The sequence below is a fragment of the Elaeis guineensis genome, chromosome 3 (genome assembly GCF_000442705.2).
Source record: "Elaeis guineensis isolate ETL-2024a chromosome 3, EG11, whole genome shotgun sequence".
Classification (NCBI taxonomy): domain Eukaryota; kingdom Viridiplantae; phylum Streptophyta; class Magnoliopsida; order Arecales; family Arecaceae; genus Elaeis; species Elaeis guineensis.
The window spans coordinates 94,050,844-94,067,873 of NC_025995.2; the positions used below are offsets into that span (position 1 = coordinate 94,050,844).

Genomic DNA, 17,030 nt, shown 5'->3' on the forward strand with positions numbered 1-17,030 from the left:
TGAGAAGATGCCGGTGCGCGCCTGAGTTAACATAAGGGTGAGTGCTGTCGTCAATGGGGATTCTTATTTCAGAATTTGGCAATTTGCGGATGGGGTAACACCGTGACACTCGAGTTTGCATTATTAGATACATCTTTAAAGTTGATAGAAGACCATATTAACTAATTATATAGTAATTTTTGTTGTTATTCAAAATATATTGAAAAGATTGCTTAACTAAAATCTAGGTATGACTTGATCGTTCAATTGGATAATTGGGTTTAAAAGATTTATTACTATACCTAGCCTAATTTAGTCAAGTTCAGGTCAGAATCCACCTTAATTTTTTTTTATAGTTTTTTTACATTATATCATGGATAAAAGTGACTCCTAGCTGTATGGGAACATCATTGGCCCGACTCTAAACCTTAGAACCCTCCTATACTTGAGTACGAGATTTTGCAGAAAAGGTCCTCTTTACTTTTACACCTCAAGCATAAACGTAATCAAATACAAGGCCAAAGTTTCACTGTGAGAAATTAGTAACGATAACCAATTAATTCTGAAGGCTTCAAAATGGAATATACTTTTTGTTGGCAAAACGGAATAGCATGTGAAAATAAATGATACAGTTCTCTATAAGGAAGCAAATGTCTCTTCTGTTCCGATAGAAATATTCAGTCAGTTCTGAGAAAGAGAGCTGTTATTGGCCGGATGAATTAACGTGCCTGTGAACATTTAAATAAATAAATAAATAAATGATCACTTCCATCAATTTTTCTTTGGAGAAATTATCATAGAGATGGTATTTCATGAAATTTGAATTTGTTATGCCATAATTTTTTCAACAGTGCAACAATTTCTTTGGAAAAATTATCAGGTATTTCATGAAATTTAAATTTGATATGTTATAATTGTTTGCAGTCAGAGTCCAACATATTTATAGAGAGACTAATACTGCACAGATTAGGTGGCAATTTTTATTGTTGACCACTCTGACGATTGAATTTAGAGACAGAAAGAAGACTACCCATTAAATTTGCAGAATTTTTTGTTTCTTAATCTTTTGGACTGCTCTTGCACCAAATTGATGTGACCATCTATTTGTATCAAAAAAATTTTTTTTTATGTACCCTTGAATTTCAATCAAAATAGCCTCTCCAGCGGTTCCAAAAAAAAAAAAAAAAAAAAAAAGTGCAACAACACATCTGAAATTGATACTTGCATGTCGTAGCTGCAGTATCTCAAAACCATATGATGTAATTTATATATCATCACGTGTTTTTCCATGGTAACCACAAGGCAGCACTCTGCAAGTCCACGGAGTGCCAATATTCATTGGTTGTTTCAACTTTCACCTCAATCAAAAGGATTACCTGGTATTAACCGTTAAATGCCACAAGCAAAAAAGTTATGCTTATTATTTACAAAGTGATTATGAAATTTAATCACTTCCCGAGTAAAATGTTCTAGAAGAGAACTTATTACAAGAAGAAAACATTTTGCAGAACCTCCCAATAGTTTCTAAACCAAAAATTATGAACAAATAGAAAAATCAAGTAAAAAAAAAAAGTAAATGTCTTGTTTGTTCTTACAACTATGATGAACATTTTCATGTAATCAAAAAAAAAAAAAACATCACTGAGCTTGTCCCTGCACATGCATGCTCTATGCCAACTCTCTTGCTCCCATCTCATCTTTGGCTTGGTCTGATGAAATAGGTGTTGGGCAACTCAACATCTAGGCTAAAACTTGTATTCAGCTACAGTGTGTCCGAGAAACAAACTACTGGAAATCCTTGAACTTTAATATATCCTTCTTGTTTAGGTCATATTCCTTGCTGATGCTGGAGATTGTGCAACAACTGACACAACCATCCTCTGTATCTCTCTGAACAAGTCTCTCGAGGTCATCAGAGGGCTTTAAAACCTTTTGCAAGCAAGAACATATTTAATCAAAAGAGGGAGATGGATAAGAGCTAACGGAATTACATCTTGTTAAAATAAAAGAACCAAAGTAAAATCAACAATAAAATTCAATATTGTGTTTTTTTCAGAAATTTTATATCGAGGAGACAGCATAAATGCCATGTAAGCTCATATGCGTGCTGTTTCCATATTTCACGTTTCTTTAAAAAAGAAGTGCATTCAACAAAGATATACGGTTTAAGATTCCCAAACACTGGCTATGTCATATGCGCGCATGTGTTTGTGTGTTTTAACATAAATTAGGTGCATTGCAAATAACATAAAGTTTGGTTCTTTGATTATACAAATAACCCCATAAAATTTTGTTATATGAGAATTCTTTACTTAATAAAGCTACAGAACTTCTTTTGAATCTTTAAATATGACAGACAGTGAACTGAAAGGAATTAATAAAATATAACTGAATAATAATTTTAGAAGGGAATCATAAGGAAAAGGTCCAGCCTATTTTTGATCTTGTAGATTTAGGTCACTTCTCTTTAGGACATGTTTTGTTACGTGAGTAAAGTAAAAGTGACTTTTGGGCACTTGCTACTTTCTAAAAGTTTCTACTTAGTATGTCTTTCGGGAGACGAACAACGCCGCTGATTGGACCACCTCCTATGTGACTGAGCATACAGGCGACTGGATCTGGCTTCAAGGTCAGACCTGCCCCCGAGCCTTGTAGAATATTTTATTTTTTAACCTTTTGGGGTACACCCATGTTAGATCGGTGTGAGCACCCATTTGTACCAAAAAAAAAGAGGGGCACTTTTCCTGTTCAGTTTGTTGGCATGATGAAAGTTACTGAAGTTCAGTTATTCCTTTCGGTGCTTGGTTATAAGATTGAAAAAAAAATAATAATTTCTAGCATGTGTTGAATATTTTTGTTTTGCTTTTATTTTATAGATATTTAAATAATATTATTTATTTTATCACATGTGAATATAATCATGTGCTGACTGAATAAAACAATGTTATTTTATTATTAGTTATTTTCTCGATGTGTAAGTAAGGGTAATAACAGTTCTAGTGGTAATTATTGTTAAAATAAATATAATAACTAATATCAATAATTAATTTTAAATAATAATCATGTGATAATTGATAATAATTAAACAATTATAATATTATAATTATATAATATAATACACTAACAAAATGTTCTTATATTTTAAACTAGTAATATATTATAAGAATATAATGTAATGATATCATTAATGATCTTACTATAATATAACAATATGAAAATAAAAATAAATACTAATTATACAATTAATAGTAATTGTTAATAGCAAATCTATAATAAATAATATTATAATGTAACATACAAAAGATACTTCTATATTGTAACATAATAATATATTAAAATTATAAAGATACTGTTAGTAATCATTATTACAACATAATAACCCAAGCTTCAATGGCCATTTGAAAGTGACTTTAGCTCGCTTGGGAGTCACAGTCACTTTTGGCCATTTCCATTCAAAATGGCTAATAGCAACTTTAGGCCTCAAAGTGAGTAATAGATTCCACTTTCACAGTCAAGTGATTCAAAGTGGTTGAAAGTTCATTTTCTAAAAATGACTTTTAGCGCATTCAAGGCTAACCAAGCATGCCACTGACAAGACCAATTGTGGGAGTTTTGGATGCTTTTGCCCCTGATTCCACTGATGCACTAGACCATGAACATGGATTGCATTCTCAACAATTAAGTGTCTTCAGTATAAAAAGCATGTGCATGCACTATCAAGATATGTATATTCGCTACTCGAACATAGCAGGAGTGTATGAATTAACAAAAGGGGCAAATGTGGCCCCAAGTTTTAGAACTAGAATATTGTTCTGAAAAATGTAAAAGTAGCTTAAAGCATGCGTTATAAATATAGCTATATTCATGGCTGCCTAAACATATCACTTGAGTGTCCTTCTATACTATTAACATGGAAGGAGAGAGGATGAAATAAAAAATAAATAAATAAAATTTCTCAAAATTAGGATTCTTGAGTCCCTAGATGCAGGGAATTCCAGAGGGAGAGAGAGAACGAACGTGGGTTTGGTAACCCCCTCTCCCTCTCTTTTGGTTGTTTTCTCTTTAATTTCATTGTTACTCATGAGCATCAAACATGCTGGTTGCTTGCATCCACCAACGAAAGGAGCAAAGGTGACCAAAAATTTTAAAACTGAGCAACCCCTGTGAAAAAAAATAGCCTGGAGCTGCTACAATGAAAAAAAGTGAGCTGTTTTTGCAAAATTTGCTTTTTAAATAGAGCATACATTTATGGGAAAATTTGAAATTATAAGATTTGTTTATATTAGATTAACATGATGGAGCATGTGTGGTGAGGCTCTCGGACTTTAGTGATGTCCTTACAATGTTGCTATATACTGCTGTTTTATTCTCCAAAATCTTGCTAAAATGTCATGCAATCAACAAATTCAAAAGGTTGGTTAAACTACCTAGAGACTCCATAACCAAGTAAATAAACAACTACAAACCTTGACTGAGATTTTGGTTAAGGTGGCAGCACAACTATAACATTCCCCAGGTTAACGTTCCTTTTTTTTTTTTTTTTGATGTCTGAGTAACTTCTGGGCCATATGTATCTCAACGAGTAATCAGATAGTTTCATAACATTAAGGTCTTGGGTATAATCTGATTTCTAGCTACTTAGGTCAAAGTAAAGAAAAATAAGCTCTGCAAACTAATTTTTCTTGCATGGCACATGGTGCCAATTACCTACCCTTTCTTTGTAGCCACATAATTGTCAGATAAACTAAAGTCCAAAATGACCCAATTTGCAAATTTCTCATTCCCCATCAATCCACAGATGGAAAACTATGAATTCATAAATCCAAATATTTTCGACAATTAAAAACTGAATGAAAAGTTGGAAAGACAATTGCCAAAAAAAAAAAAAGGGGATGAAACAGTTCCTAAGGAAGTCCAGAAATTGGCACTCAGGAATGAAAGAAGTATCGTTCTTCCATAAGCTTCTTCAAACAATCACTTCGACTCGGTTCTTAGTTTATTAGCAAGAGAGGGAAAGGCTGAATTGATGAATATGAAATGAAAAGGGCAGGCAGATGGAAAACTATGAATTCATAAATCCAAATATTTTCAACAATTAAAAACTGAATGAAAAGTTGGAAAGACAATTGCCGAAGGATGAAACAGTTCCTAAGGAAGACCAAACATTGGCACTCAGGAATGAAAGAAGTATCATTCTTCCATAAGCTTCTTCAAACAATCACTTTGACTCAGTTTATTAGCAAGAGAGAGAAAGGTTGAATTGATGAATATGAAATGAAAAGGGCATGCTCACCCATGGAGACTCAGGTGCACTGTCTGGACTATGATTGGAACGCCCATTGTCTGGACTATGATTGGAATCTTCCATAGACCCATTTTCCTTCCCACTGCCCCTAAGCAAATTCCATGATCTTGAACAGTCTGAAACTAATAATAGAAGCCTCTCACTTCCCTGAAAAGATGAAACAACCATAAGAAAAGAATAACAGAGAAAGTAAATGGTGCCAAGAAGAGACCAAGACACGAACACGAATGAGAGACAGAGCAACAAACAAACTAGTGGAAAAGTTTGCAATAATTAAGAGCAGATAAGAACAATGAAATATTGGAAAGGAACAACAATGGTTGTGTTAATGGGGTTACATAAATGCCAAGATACATATTGATGAAATTGTAACAATGCCAAAGGCTGCAGTTTTTATTATCTCAAAGCCAATACCAAGTCTCCAACATGACAAAGTGTCAATTGAAGTGTACATTTCTTCCTTAGGGAATTTATTGCTTTGATAAGAAGAAATAGATGCAAAAGCATGAACAAGATTTATTATGCTCAAGTCCTTTGGCAATAGTACGGGTGGTCCATGCCTTTTATCATGCTCAATCTGCTCTCTGGCAGAAACTTTTCTGCCATCTCATTGACATATCAATGAACATGAGGAAGGGCAATGCTATCACCTAAAGCAATATTTCTTTCACGTAAGGACGTTACATGGTTCCTTTATATATAGCAACCAAATATATTCCAAAGACAGAAAACTTCAAAATCCCTGGCGACTTTCCTTCAGCCAGCTACAAATAAATAACAGCTTCAGGTTCTTTTTTCCCCTCTTTTTTTTTTTTTTTCTTTTTAGTTGATCCGTAAGCAACATAACCCAACGATAACTAAGATAGCCAACCTTAAAAAAAGAGTGTCCACTATCTGAAAGTTTTGATGCCTTCTACACAACTCAATATTCCAGCCACACTATCATATCCTTCCTACCGGGTTATCATGCATGTTCAGCAGTTGCTTTATCAAAAGCTCAATCTAACAGACCAAGGAAAATAAAATATGATATCTCAGAAAAATAAGGGGATAGTTGTCACTCAAGTATGTGACATTACCCAACGAAAATAACAAAACATCTCTCTTAATGTATATTAGTTAAGGCCATTGCACATGAATAACAAAGAATAGTTGGACTTGAAAAGATATTAAACACTTGTTACCAAGTAATGCAATAACACTCTGATCTCATCCAGACTGTCAAACAACCCCGAAAACAGCAGGTTGCTAACATAAGACATAAGTAAGTTGTTACATTAAATAGCAAAAAAACAACAATAACTACAGATTTCAGGCCTTCTAAAGTAAACAAAGATATATCAAAGAACAGAGAAGTTGCATAACAGGTTGCAGTAACAACCATGCTTCATTATAAAAACAAAACATAAATATATGCAAGTTTACTTTCCACTATCTCTAATTAACCAGAGTGTTCTTGGTACCTTGAGAGCTCTCCAATGAGAATATGCACGGAACAAGATCCAGAAAAAAGGTATGTTTGGCAATGGTAAGACCTAGAAAGAATGAAAATGATTATATGAAATTAGAAACAGAAACACAACCATTTACCATTGCATTTTACTAGAAATAGTTGAGCTTATGTTTGTGTCTGCTGTATGATAAGTAAAGGAACATTCAGATATTAACAATAAAAACTACTACTAGATAAAAAAGGCCTAAAGGGGAAATCCAGTGTTCAAACAGACATAGTTAAGGCTCTTTCACACCTCACACCTCAAGAAGGGACTCTCCTTGAGGGTCATGGGTGAAGCCATATAAAGTGATGCTACCATGAATAGCATCATTTGAACTTCAGTATGAAACTTAACTAAAACTCTTTAAGCTTCCAGATTTGGTAGGAACCGATCTGAAACTGGAGTTGGTTTCAGAATTTCAAAACTTAGCTGTAGGCCAAGTTTATTGTACATATGGGCAATTCAGAATAATCTATTGTCATTTCTCCATTTCCTCCAATTTTTCGAAGCATTTTTCCTCAATCAAACTTGAAAAATTTTGTGACTGTCTAGAAGCAAACTTGGCCACCCTATAGCTCCAACCTAAGATGTTTCGAACTTTATGTGTAAAATTCTCATCAAAAAATAAAATGATATATTACTTAAGATGGTGTGGAAAATTTATAATCAATCCTTATATTTTAAAATATTTACGTAAGCTTTCTACACAAAATACACGCATGCATGTAACTCATATATATATACACACACACACACAGAGTTTCAAACATGAAGGCACCAAAATGATATACAGGTTCCAAATAATACGCTGTGCTTTGAAAGGATGTCTACCTTTTTCTTGACTTGTTTATATTTCTTTTTCTCATATTTTCTTTTCCTATTAAATTTTTTAAATATGTTGTGGTCAAACTACCCAAAACATGAACTTCATCAGACCAGTTTACAAGCCTTGAAAGAGAGGGTCATCTTAGACGCACATTTTGCACTGACTGTTGTTTGGGAATAGCAGAATTGTAAGGCAAAGCATTCAGACATTGAATAATTAGTGAGGATCACCAATTACAATGCTGCTTTTGCACAAATCTTAAAGAATAGGATACACAACATGTTACAATAACTTCATTTAGCAGAGTCCATATGAAATACAATCATGAAAGAATAGAGAAAAGGTACATCTTTTCCATTTCGCTGATTGTTGCTGTGGAAACTTTCAAATTCTAATGTTCATACCTCTCATATGAACAGACTCCAAATTCTATTTAATGACAAGATAGATATCACCTCATCTCAACCATTTACTACTTTGAAAATATTTATGAAATATATAGGGATGTTAACAGAATGCAATTAATGATTCATTTGACCTACAGATTCAAACTCTGTTCAATGAATATGAGCACAAGTGATTCACATTGGCTCACTTCATCTTCAAGTTAGTTCCCAACTAACAACCACTTTTATCTAGGTTCTTCACAAATGGGTTTCACTTGGATCTAAATATTACAACAATAGCTACTGTTTCTTACTTTCTACCGTAATGAAAAGTGTTACCTAAAACTAACCATTTTGTTCTCCAAATTGCAAAATAATCAGCATACACTTACAAGCTTAGCATGAGATTAATCTTTTTCTATTATTGCATTGATAATCGGAATCTTCCACCGATTATAATTCCAAGAGACAGAAATTCCCCAACAGACTCGTGCAAGCCCACAACCAAGAAAAGAAGAAAGTTCCCTGAAAATGACAAATTACAAAAATAACACATTCTAAACAATCATAAAAAAATCAAGAATACAGACAGAAGGCTTATATCCCGACTAGCTTTAGCAGTGTAGGTTAAAATCTTTGTTCTTTTTATGATCCACTGGCACCTTTAAGGATTTGAACTTTTGCTCAGACTACATTTTAGACAAGCTTGACCCAAAAATTACCTTTAAACTAGATAGGTTTCTACTACAAACTTATAAATTCCATGTAGGAAGTAGGTGAGAATGATTAGAAAATAATTATCCACCCATTTTTTTATTATTTCTATGCACAAAACATTAGGGAAGTTATGATCCTGTGGAATCCATTTCCGCACCATTGGTCCTGAGCAATAACATTTCTCAAAAGTTAAAAATTGTAACTCTTCCAAGTTCCAACTCTTGGTATATTGGATAGTAAAACATTCTAAATGCCATACCACAGTTACTGGTGATAGGACAAAGGGAAGATCCTCAAATACATGCATAAATGCTTGTGAAAATGGATTAACATCATAATCCAGTCAGTTGAACATTCTTAGCTTCAAGCACCATATGGATTGTAAAAGTCTAACAGTATATATTAATATGAGAAGAAGGGTTGTGGTAACAAAAACCACAATATGATGATGAAATATACAGCATAACCTATATAATATCTTGACACTATCATGAATTCGCATGATACTTCAAAATATGATAGAGAATGACAAAACCACAGAGGTCCATGCTTATTCATATACTTACAGCTAAAACAGTTGTAAATGGAAGCAAGGCAACTGAACCATAAAAATATCTCTTGTGAATTGCAGCTCCCCTGGCCCCAGAATTATTATACAAAGAAAGGCAAGAGAGTATAAGTGAGCTGTAAAGTGTTCAATAAATGTGGAAATTGTCAACGTATAATAAATCCATTACCTCATAGCTATGTGTCGTACTCTTCGCCGTACTAGACGAGGATTTAAACTGCAGTTTTTGGGGAAAAAATAAGATGTGAGTCACAAGACTGTCTAAAACTGAAAGAAAATGAAAATGATTTAAAAGAAGAAAAATAGAAGTGCCATAAAGAACACTAGTTGTTGGATAGGATATTCAAATGTTGGCAAAACGAGGATATGCAAGTGGAGTAACAAGGATGTCTCAAAACGCTCATTGCTCTTCCTAATGTAGAAAAATAAACAAAATTTGCCTCCCATAAGAAATTCTCAAAATCAAAGGCAGCTGAATGCAAATCCACCATATTCATTTCACCCATCTGGAATTCAAAGCACAAGTTTCCTTACACCCAAAATTTAACTTGAGTTGTCCGAGAAAGGAAAGAGGAATTGGATGATTTACTCAACACTATAGAAGTTGATAAGTTTTGCTCTGTAAAGAATTTACTCTTCAGCCCCAATAGTTTAGGCATGAATCAACATTACCAACTTACTGTTTCTCTTTTGAATCTAGTCACTAGTGTAAAAGTTTCTCACTATTTTTAAGAGTTTTTTTTTTTTTTTTTTTTGCCCCTAGAGAGAGCAGGAGAAAAGGGCGGAGAGAGAGAGAGAAGGGGGGGGGGGGAGCCATCCACAAACCTCTGGTTGCTGAGCAAAACAATGTGAATACTAGAGCAAGCCCCAGTTCACTAATACTTTTAGAGTTGGAGATGTTATTTAATACATAAAGTTGTGGTTCATGCACATAGACAATGACCTTGTGGTGATCTGCTAGAAGTGTAACCTAAGTTGACTGACAGCAGTAAATATTCAAGCAGTTGATTCAAAGTAGATAAGTCAAAACCCAACTGATGTAGTAGTGGTTGAAGATCACTAGTTGCAAGACAAAAGAGATCATAGCAGGTGAAGGAATTGACTTTGGAGTAGGCAGCTCAAGTTTTCACACAATGCAGGGCTCCAGTCACTCAATCAGAATGATGGGAAGGTATTTCGGTCCAGAACCAGCAGTGGCTGAGGATTGACTGTTGCATGGTGAGGTTGCCGTGGGAGAAAAAATTGGCTGACGAAGGAATGCAAATCAAGTTCTCAAGCAATGGAGGGTTTCAACTTCCAACAGCTCAATCAGAATAATGGAAAGGTATTTTGATCCTGAAACCAGCACGTTGTAGGATCACTTGTTGCATTCCAAAGGAGGTCATAACAAGTGAAAGAATCAGCTTACGAAATAATGCGATGGAGAGCTCCAATCACGCGATAAACATGGGAACATATTTTGACCCCGAAACTAGCAAATATTTGCATCCAGGAAACTGATTGCAGCAGAAGAGGTGAAGAATGGTTTAGATTCTATCAAGTCTTGTATTACAAATTATCCATACCAAAATAGAATTTTTTAATCCACTGGTTTCATTCAAATTATTAGAAGACATCGTTTATCCCTGATTTCTGTGAACATGCAAACATAATAGGTTGACTTATTTTTCTATTGGTGCCACCTGCAAGATCCCCTGCAAGCAATTGTAAGCCATCCCTAGGTAGTCCTACCTAATCCAATCTATGGAAATGAGAGCGAAAGAGATACAGATAACACAAGGTGTTGCATCTAACGGAACTATGATTAGGGAGAGATACATTGAAGCAAACAACAGCCATCTAAATTTAACTCATGGAAGTATATTGTATAATATAACAAATGAAAAGTCAGTCTCAAACCATGGCAAAATTTTTAGAACTTCTATGCTGCAACTAGTAGTTCGATTGGTTGACTTGCCAATTAATAGGAGTAAATATTGTGGATAATTTGTAAAAGTGCAGGAGACTGATTATACTCAAGCATGGTAATAATAAAATTGCTAACAGCAGACATGAATGTAGAGGATGGCAACAATTTTCCGCTTCATATATATATATGTATATATATATATATATGTATATATATATATATATGTATATGTATATGTATATATATATATATATATATGTATATATGTATATGTATATGTATATATATCTATATGTGTATATGTATATGTATATATATATATGTGTATATGTATATGTATATATATGTATGTGTATGTGTATCTATATATATGTATGTGTATGTGTATCTATATATATATATATATATATATATATATATATATATATATATATGTATGTATCTATATATATATATGTGTATATGTATCTATATATATGTATGTGTATGTGTATCTATATATATGTATGTGTATGTGTATCTATATATATGTGTATATATATATATATATATATATATATATATATATATATGTGTGTGTGTATGTATATACACACGCACACACACACACCATGTTCTTTTAGGAGACAGATACCTTTGGCAAAGGAGCTCAAACTGGCTTTGATATTTAATGCTGCAAGACAATTAAATATTTGAATTGATCATTTAATTCCATCAGACCTATATCAAGATAAAAGATTGCAGATTCCTCAAAAGATATCATCCTCAAGCATGGGTTATGTACTTGAGTTCATCATTTGCTTGACTCCTAGTACAGGCTAAATTCGATATTCAAACCCTATAAAGTTACAAAAATTCTAACATGAAATAATGTGGTTTGAGAAGTTACCAAGACCAACGTATGGACTTCTGCAGATACTAAGCAAGTCAAGCATGGTCTAGAATTTATCAAATCGTTATTCCTGAAGGCTCTTTGCCATTTGAGGATGGTGAGTTCAAGGCAATAGGCGCAGTATTAACAATCAGAGGTATAAAATTGGTATTTGAAAGCAAAAGGATGGTAAGATAAAAAAAAATAAAAGAATCCATATAGTAAAGGGGAGTAGTTGTTGGTCACCAAAAGAAAAATGACTCATTGCCAGCTCTCTCTCAACTCTGACTTAGAATCAGACTCATTTACCCAGATCAGGTTTTTATATCCATACTTATATTACATCAGAAGCTAAATTTCATAAAGTTTTCATAAGCATTTATGTGTCAGTAGAAGATTCTAGAAAGACTAGCTAATGTGAAAGTTACATCTCTCATGAAAAAAATATAATGACTGCCTGAGGGCAAGAAGAAAAGGTGCATATAAAGCCAATGAAGAGGCATCACTGCTAGGAAAGAATGCACTTCCTAGAGAAAATAAGCATCTGGTTATATTATCTGAAAACACTCATATAAGTAGCAAAGTCAGAAAAGCATTTTTTGACAACGCTAGAAAAACCTAGTTTCTAGCTTCTCCTTCTCTTCTTACAAAGCAAAAGCAACACTAAACACACCCTCAATGACAAGCTAAGCATTGAGATAAGTAGCAATATGAGAGAACTCCAGTGATATAAGATGGCTACAATTTTGCGAAGAAAAAGGGAATTTTGCTCCAGCTAGTTCTTAGAAGTTCACATACATCAGTCATACAATTGATAATTTATTCCAAACTTCTGCATCCCCTTGTACTCTTTGATAAGGAAAGAGTTAATTTATTTCAATGGAACAGGTTCCAATATTCAAAGGGAAAAAGAAAATGTATAGAAGATTTAACTTGCTTCACTCTGGATCTTCTTAGCATCTTTAGAGGCAGGCATTGCCAACTTTAGGGTGAACTAGATAAATCCTTCTCACTGGTTCTGTTTTTCTTTGCTTGAAAAAAATATTTTGCTTTGCATGCATTATCACTATGATAAATCATTCTAGCAAACAAATAACATGTGTTTTAAGCACCAGCGCAGCAATGGCACGATTGTCCATTGCTGTAACAGGTCTAGGTTGCTTTAGCCAGCAAATGCACCTAGCATTTGAACTTTAAGCAATTTCAAGTCTCTCACTGAAACATTCTTACAAACATATCACCAGTCGCATATCAGAAAGAATTTTTAGCAATTTTGATAGTCTCTCACTTAAACATTCTTACAAACAAATCATCCGTCACATATGAGAAAGAACTGATCCTGGAATACTGGGAAGAAGAGACGAACAGGAGGCCAAATTTCGGGTCTACAAAATTTGAGAATCCTTACCTCGAGGGGTAAGTAATTTCAACCTCGGTAATGTCCTTAGTAACTGACTTCAAGAATATTTCAGACGGCTTCACTCGCGACAACAGCCGCAATCCCAGACTGCAATGCAACCAAATCTCCATCCGTAAACCATTTCTTTCCGATCGAACAAAAACGAAATAAGATCATACCTGTGGATTTTACTCTTGAATGTCCCAGCAGGAGCCTTCTCGAGACCAATCCAAGCTCGATTCATCTGAAATCAATCAAAAAGGAAATGAAATAACAATACCATCAATCCTGTGGAACTCGAATAGCATCGAATTCATCGATCAAGAATCAGACTTTATCTGCTACGAAGTCGGCGACGATCTCAGCTTTCTCCTGCGCCGGACGGCCATGGGTGGAGATCTTTCTCCAGAGATCCTTCAATGCAGGAGACGGCGACGAGGATTCGGGGCCGGAGACGGAGTCCAGGGATCGGGTGAAGCACCAGTTCCTCCCTTTGACCGGGAATACCACCAGGCGAGCTCTCATGATTCCGGCGAAGCAATCATACGAAGAAAACTTCAAAATCCCGGTGATCCGATCGCAACGATGCGAAATTGGCAATCTAAAAACCCTAGGAGAGAACAGAAGCACCGCCCTATAGCCTTCTCGACGAGGATTTGGAAGGAAGGCGGCGAAAAATTAAGTTGCTTAAAATATCGCAATCCGGTGAATTTGTTTATTTATTTGTTTTTGCCGCCACATGGGGATCTTTCGTTCGTTGATTAATGAATTGCACCGCTTGATGCAGGAAGATAGACGGTTGTGATGATATGCCTTACATGTTTCCTTATTGCGTTTCATGTCCACTTTGACCACTGGATTCCAAGAGAAAGAAATAGAAGGCGAATTGTGGCAAGAGCAAATGATGGCTCTGCATAGAAAGCGGATTGATGCAAGAGCAAATGATGGCTTTGCTTGTTGGGTGGAGTTGGATGCATGGATTGGCTAATAAGATGAGGAGGGTAAAAATGGGAGAAAAATTCCTTGCTTTGTCTTTGTTGAGCACTAGAGGCAAATTATACCAACATGGTCTGCTTTTCTATTCTTAACCCTGAGCAATGGTCAAAAAGAAGGCCTTATTATTATCAATCTGCCTCAAAGACTTGACAATAGAAAGAGCTAATTTTCTCATTCCACCATCTCTCCTCCTGTAAGCCAATTCACACCTCAAACAGTTTCACCTCTCCATTTCTTTTCTTTTATTTTCTTTTTCCAAATTTGGTACAAAATGTAGTTTAAAATTTTAAAACATAGAATATAGAGAAAGCTAATAGTGTCTTGGAAACAAACTATCAGCTGCATCACCCTTCATGATCCTATCAAAATCAGGCAGAATAGCTTCTCCATGCAGAATATCAAGTTCTGTTGTTGTGCCTGACCTACTACTCAGCTTGATTGCCTTCTCTCTATGGATATGGGTGACTAGGAAAGTATTGAGAGATTTCTTCTATGTAAGAATGTCCTGTAGCACTGGGTTCATAAATCTGCAAGGAGGATGGGAGATCCATGCTATAACTATTGCAGCCTCCTTGAAGCCAAGTCTCCAGTGCATGATAATGAACAGCAGCAAAATAAAAGTCCCAACAATACTCCAACAAGCTAAGCAACTGGAATCGGGGGCAATGATTTGCCGCCAGCCGGTACAAAGATTCTTTAGATTTTAGGCCCCCAAATCTGCCAAGCCATGTCAGAAAACAAAGATTTGATTCTCCTATCAATTATGGCATACTTGCTAAATAATCAGCTAGTTCAGGCACAGAGCGAGGGATGAAGAAAAGGGACATTTTCCGAGCAAGCAATGACCAGAAAAAGTGCAAGAAATAATAACTTGATCACAATCTTCAGTAGTTCCTTGGCATAGATCACAAAATAAGAAGTCAGCGTGAAGAATGCCCCGCCTACTTAAAACTTGTTTGCAGGGTATCCTCAGTTACAAGAGCTTCCACCAAAAATATTTAACCTGCATAGGGACATCCAATTCCCAAACCCAAAGAAATCTAGTTGTTTTTTAGCAATCGACATAGGTTTAGGCAAGATATGCGATGTATGTTTTGTTGATACACAACTAGGTTTGCTTTGGCTCCAAACCTACTGATCAGTCCATATTCCATGCGCTATGATGATTTTGGAAATAGAGGTCATCATATCAGTAGAAAAAAGATCCACCAGCCTAGTAAGATCCCAATTATGATCTGCTGTAATATACTAAGAAATGGCAAATTGAGATAAATAAGTTTCAGCATTAATATAAGTGGACCACTGACACCACGGAAGGTTGGAGAGAGAGAGATCCGTAACCACATTGATAGACTGACCATTGCCAATCATCCACATGGATAGATTTTCCCCCAAACAATGGAGCATTTTCTGGACTTCTTATAAAGCAATCTGGTCCCATAGAATTCATATTTGGCTTTCACTACCTATGCCCACAAGGTGTTGCTAAGTTGGCAACAACTTTACAAACTAAAGCCTGATGTCTGATGCTTAAGGAAGAAAGGCCTATTACCACCAACATCTTTCGAATAGCAAAAAATACCCCAAGCAATGAAGTGGGTCTGTCGATGGTCTATCGAGTGGAGCATGGATCGTCTGCTGTGCATCACACGATACGGTGCACAGTGCACACCGTCCATCGCACGATGGACGGCCGTGCATGGCCGCGCGCAACAAGTGCGCATCCATGTATGGCCGTCCATCGTGCGATGGATGGCGTGCTGTGCACCGCACCATGTGGTACACAGCAGAGAACCCAGGCTCCTATCGAGTGACCCCATAAGAAGGCATAGATAAACAAGGATGTAGCATAGATAAACAAGGATGAAATGACACACTATCAATCCAGACACCTCAGCTCCAAATTCTTCCCCATCTCGACCAAGCTCACTCAAGACATTCGGCCAGCTCTCCTAGGTCACTACTGGACTCCAATGATTTCACCCACCAACATTCATCGGAGAAGCCTCCCAATGTCCCTAACTCGGCCTAAGTCGAAAGCGGCGAGTTGGGATCAGGGTTTGGCTTTCTAAACGAGTTGGGCCTCACTCGAGAGGATATTGTGGTGGGCCACAAGGAAAGCCTAAGCTCAAGCCCACGAGACCATTACATGGTGGAAATGGATTGGTTCTCTCTGAAGCGGGGCAAAAGTCTAGCTTGACAGCCTACTCCATCGGAGGCCCAGCCCAACGATCCTGGCTTGCCTAGGCTTCTTGTGGTGGGTCCACTAGTTGGGCCAAAGTAAGGAGGGTAGGAGGGCTCTGAGAGGGGAATGAGCTATGCGGTTGCACCGATACTAGAGGAAGGAAAGCAACCAACGAAGGGGGATGGTGCCGACCTCTCCAATCCCTCCTATGTCGGCAAGCAACGACCACACCGAGAAAAGGTAGGAGGTTGTCCAGTGGAGTGGATGGTGGCCGTCCTAGGGTGAATGCGGAGGGGGTGATCGGATCTGGCTACCGGGCGGAGGAGATCCAGAGGATGCAGCCAAGAGTGGAGATCCGAAAGCATGCCTCAATTCCGGAGGCTGGTTGACCAT

The 17,030-nt window shown here is 36.1% G+C and overlaps 1 protein-coding gene across 2 annotated transcripts; it reads right to left on the reverse strand.

Annotated features, from left to right (window-relative positions):
* Window positions 1-1,352: 1,352 nt before the first annotated feature.
* On the reverse strand, window positions 1,353-14,285 carry LOC105041963 (uncharacterized protein C23H3.12c). Of its 2 annotated transcripts, XM_029263599.2 has the most exons (9): window positions 13,790-14,285; window positions 13,636-13,700; window positions 13,466-13,564; window positions 11,821-11,859; window positions 9,447-9,494; window positions 9,276-9,345; window positions 6,748-6,819; window positions 5,273-5,431; window positions 1,353-1,908 (listed from the first exon to the last, which is right to left on the reverse strand). In XM_029263599.2, the coding sequence occupies exons 1-9, from the start codon at window positions 13,979-13,981 to the stop codon at window positions 1,765-1,767; spliced, it is 888 nt and encodes a 295-aa protein (XP_029119432.1). In that variant the 5' UTR covers window positions 13,982-14,285; the 3' UTR covers window positions 1,353-1,764. The 2 variants fall into 2 exon arrangements, with proteins under 2 accessions (XP_029119432.1, XP_010917341.1); XM_010919039.3 differs by lacking the exon at window positions 11,821-11,859 and having other exon boundaries at window positions 1,356-1,908; window positions 13,790-14,263.
* Between the last annotated feature and the right edge of the window lie 2,745 nt (window positions 14,286-17,030).

Coding starts and splice junctions, on each gene's coding strand:
- LOC105041963 (XM_029263599.2), bottom strand. CDS start 13,981: ATGAGAGCTCGCCTGGTGGTATTCCCGGTCAAAGGGAGGAACTGGTGC. Junction 13,565..13,635: donor TTCAAGAGTAAAATCCACAG/GTATGATCTTAT, acceptor GTTGCATTGCAG/TCTGGGATTGCGGCTGTTGT. Junction 11,860..13,465: donor GAAATTACTTACCCCTCGAG/GTAAGGATTCTC, acceptor ATTGTCTTGCAG/CATTAAATATCAAAGCCAGT.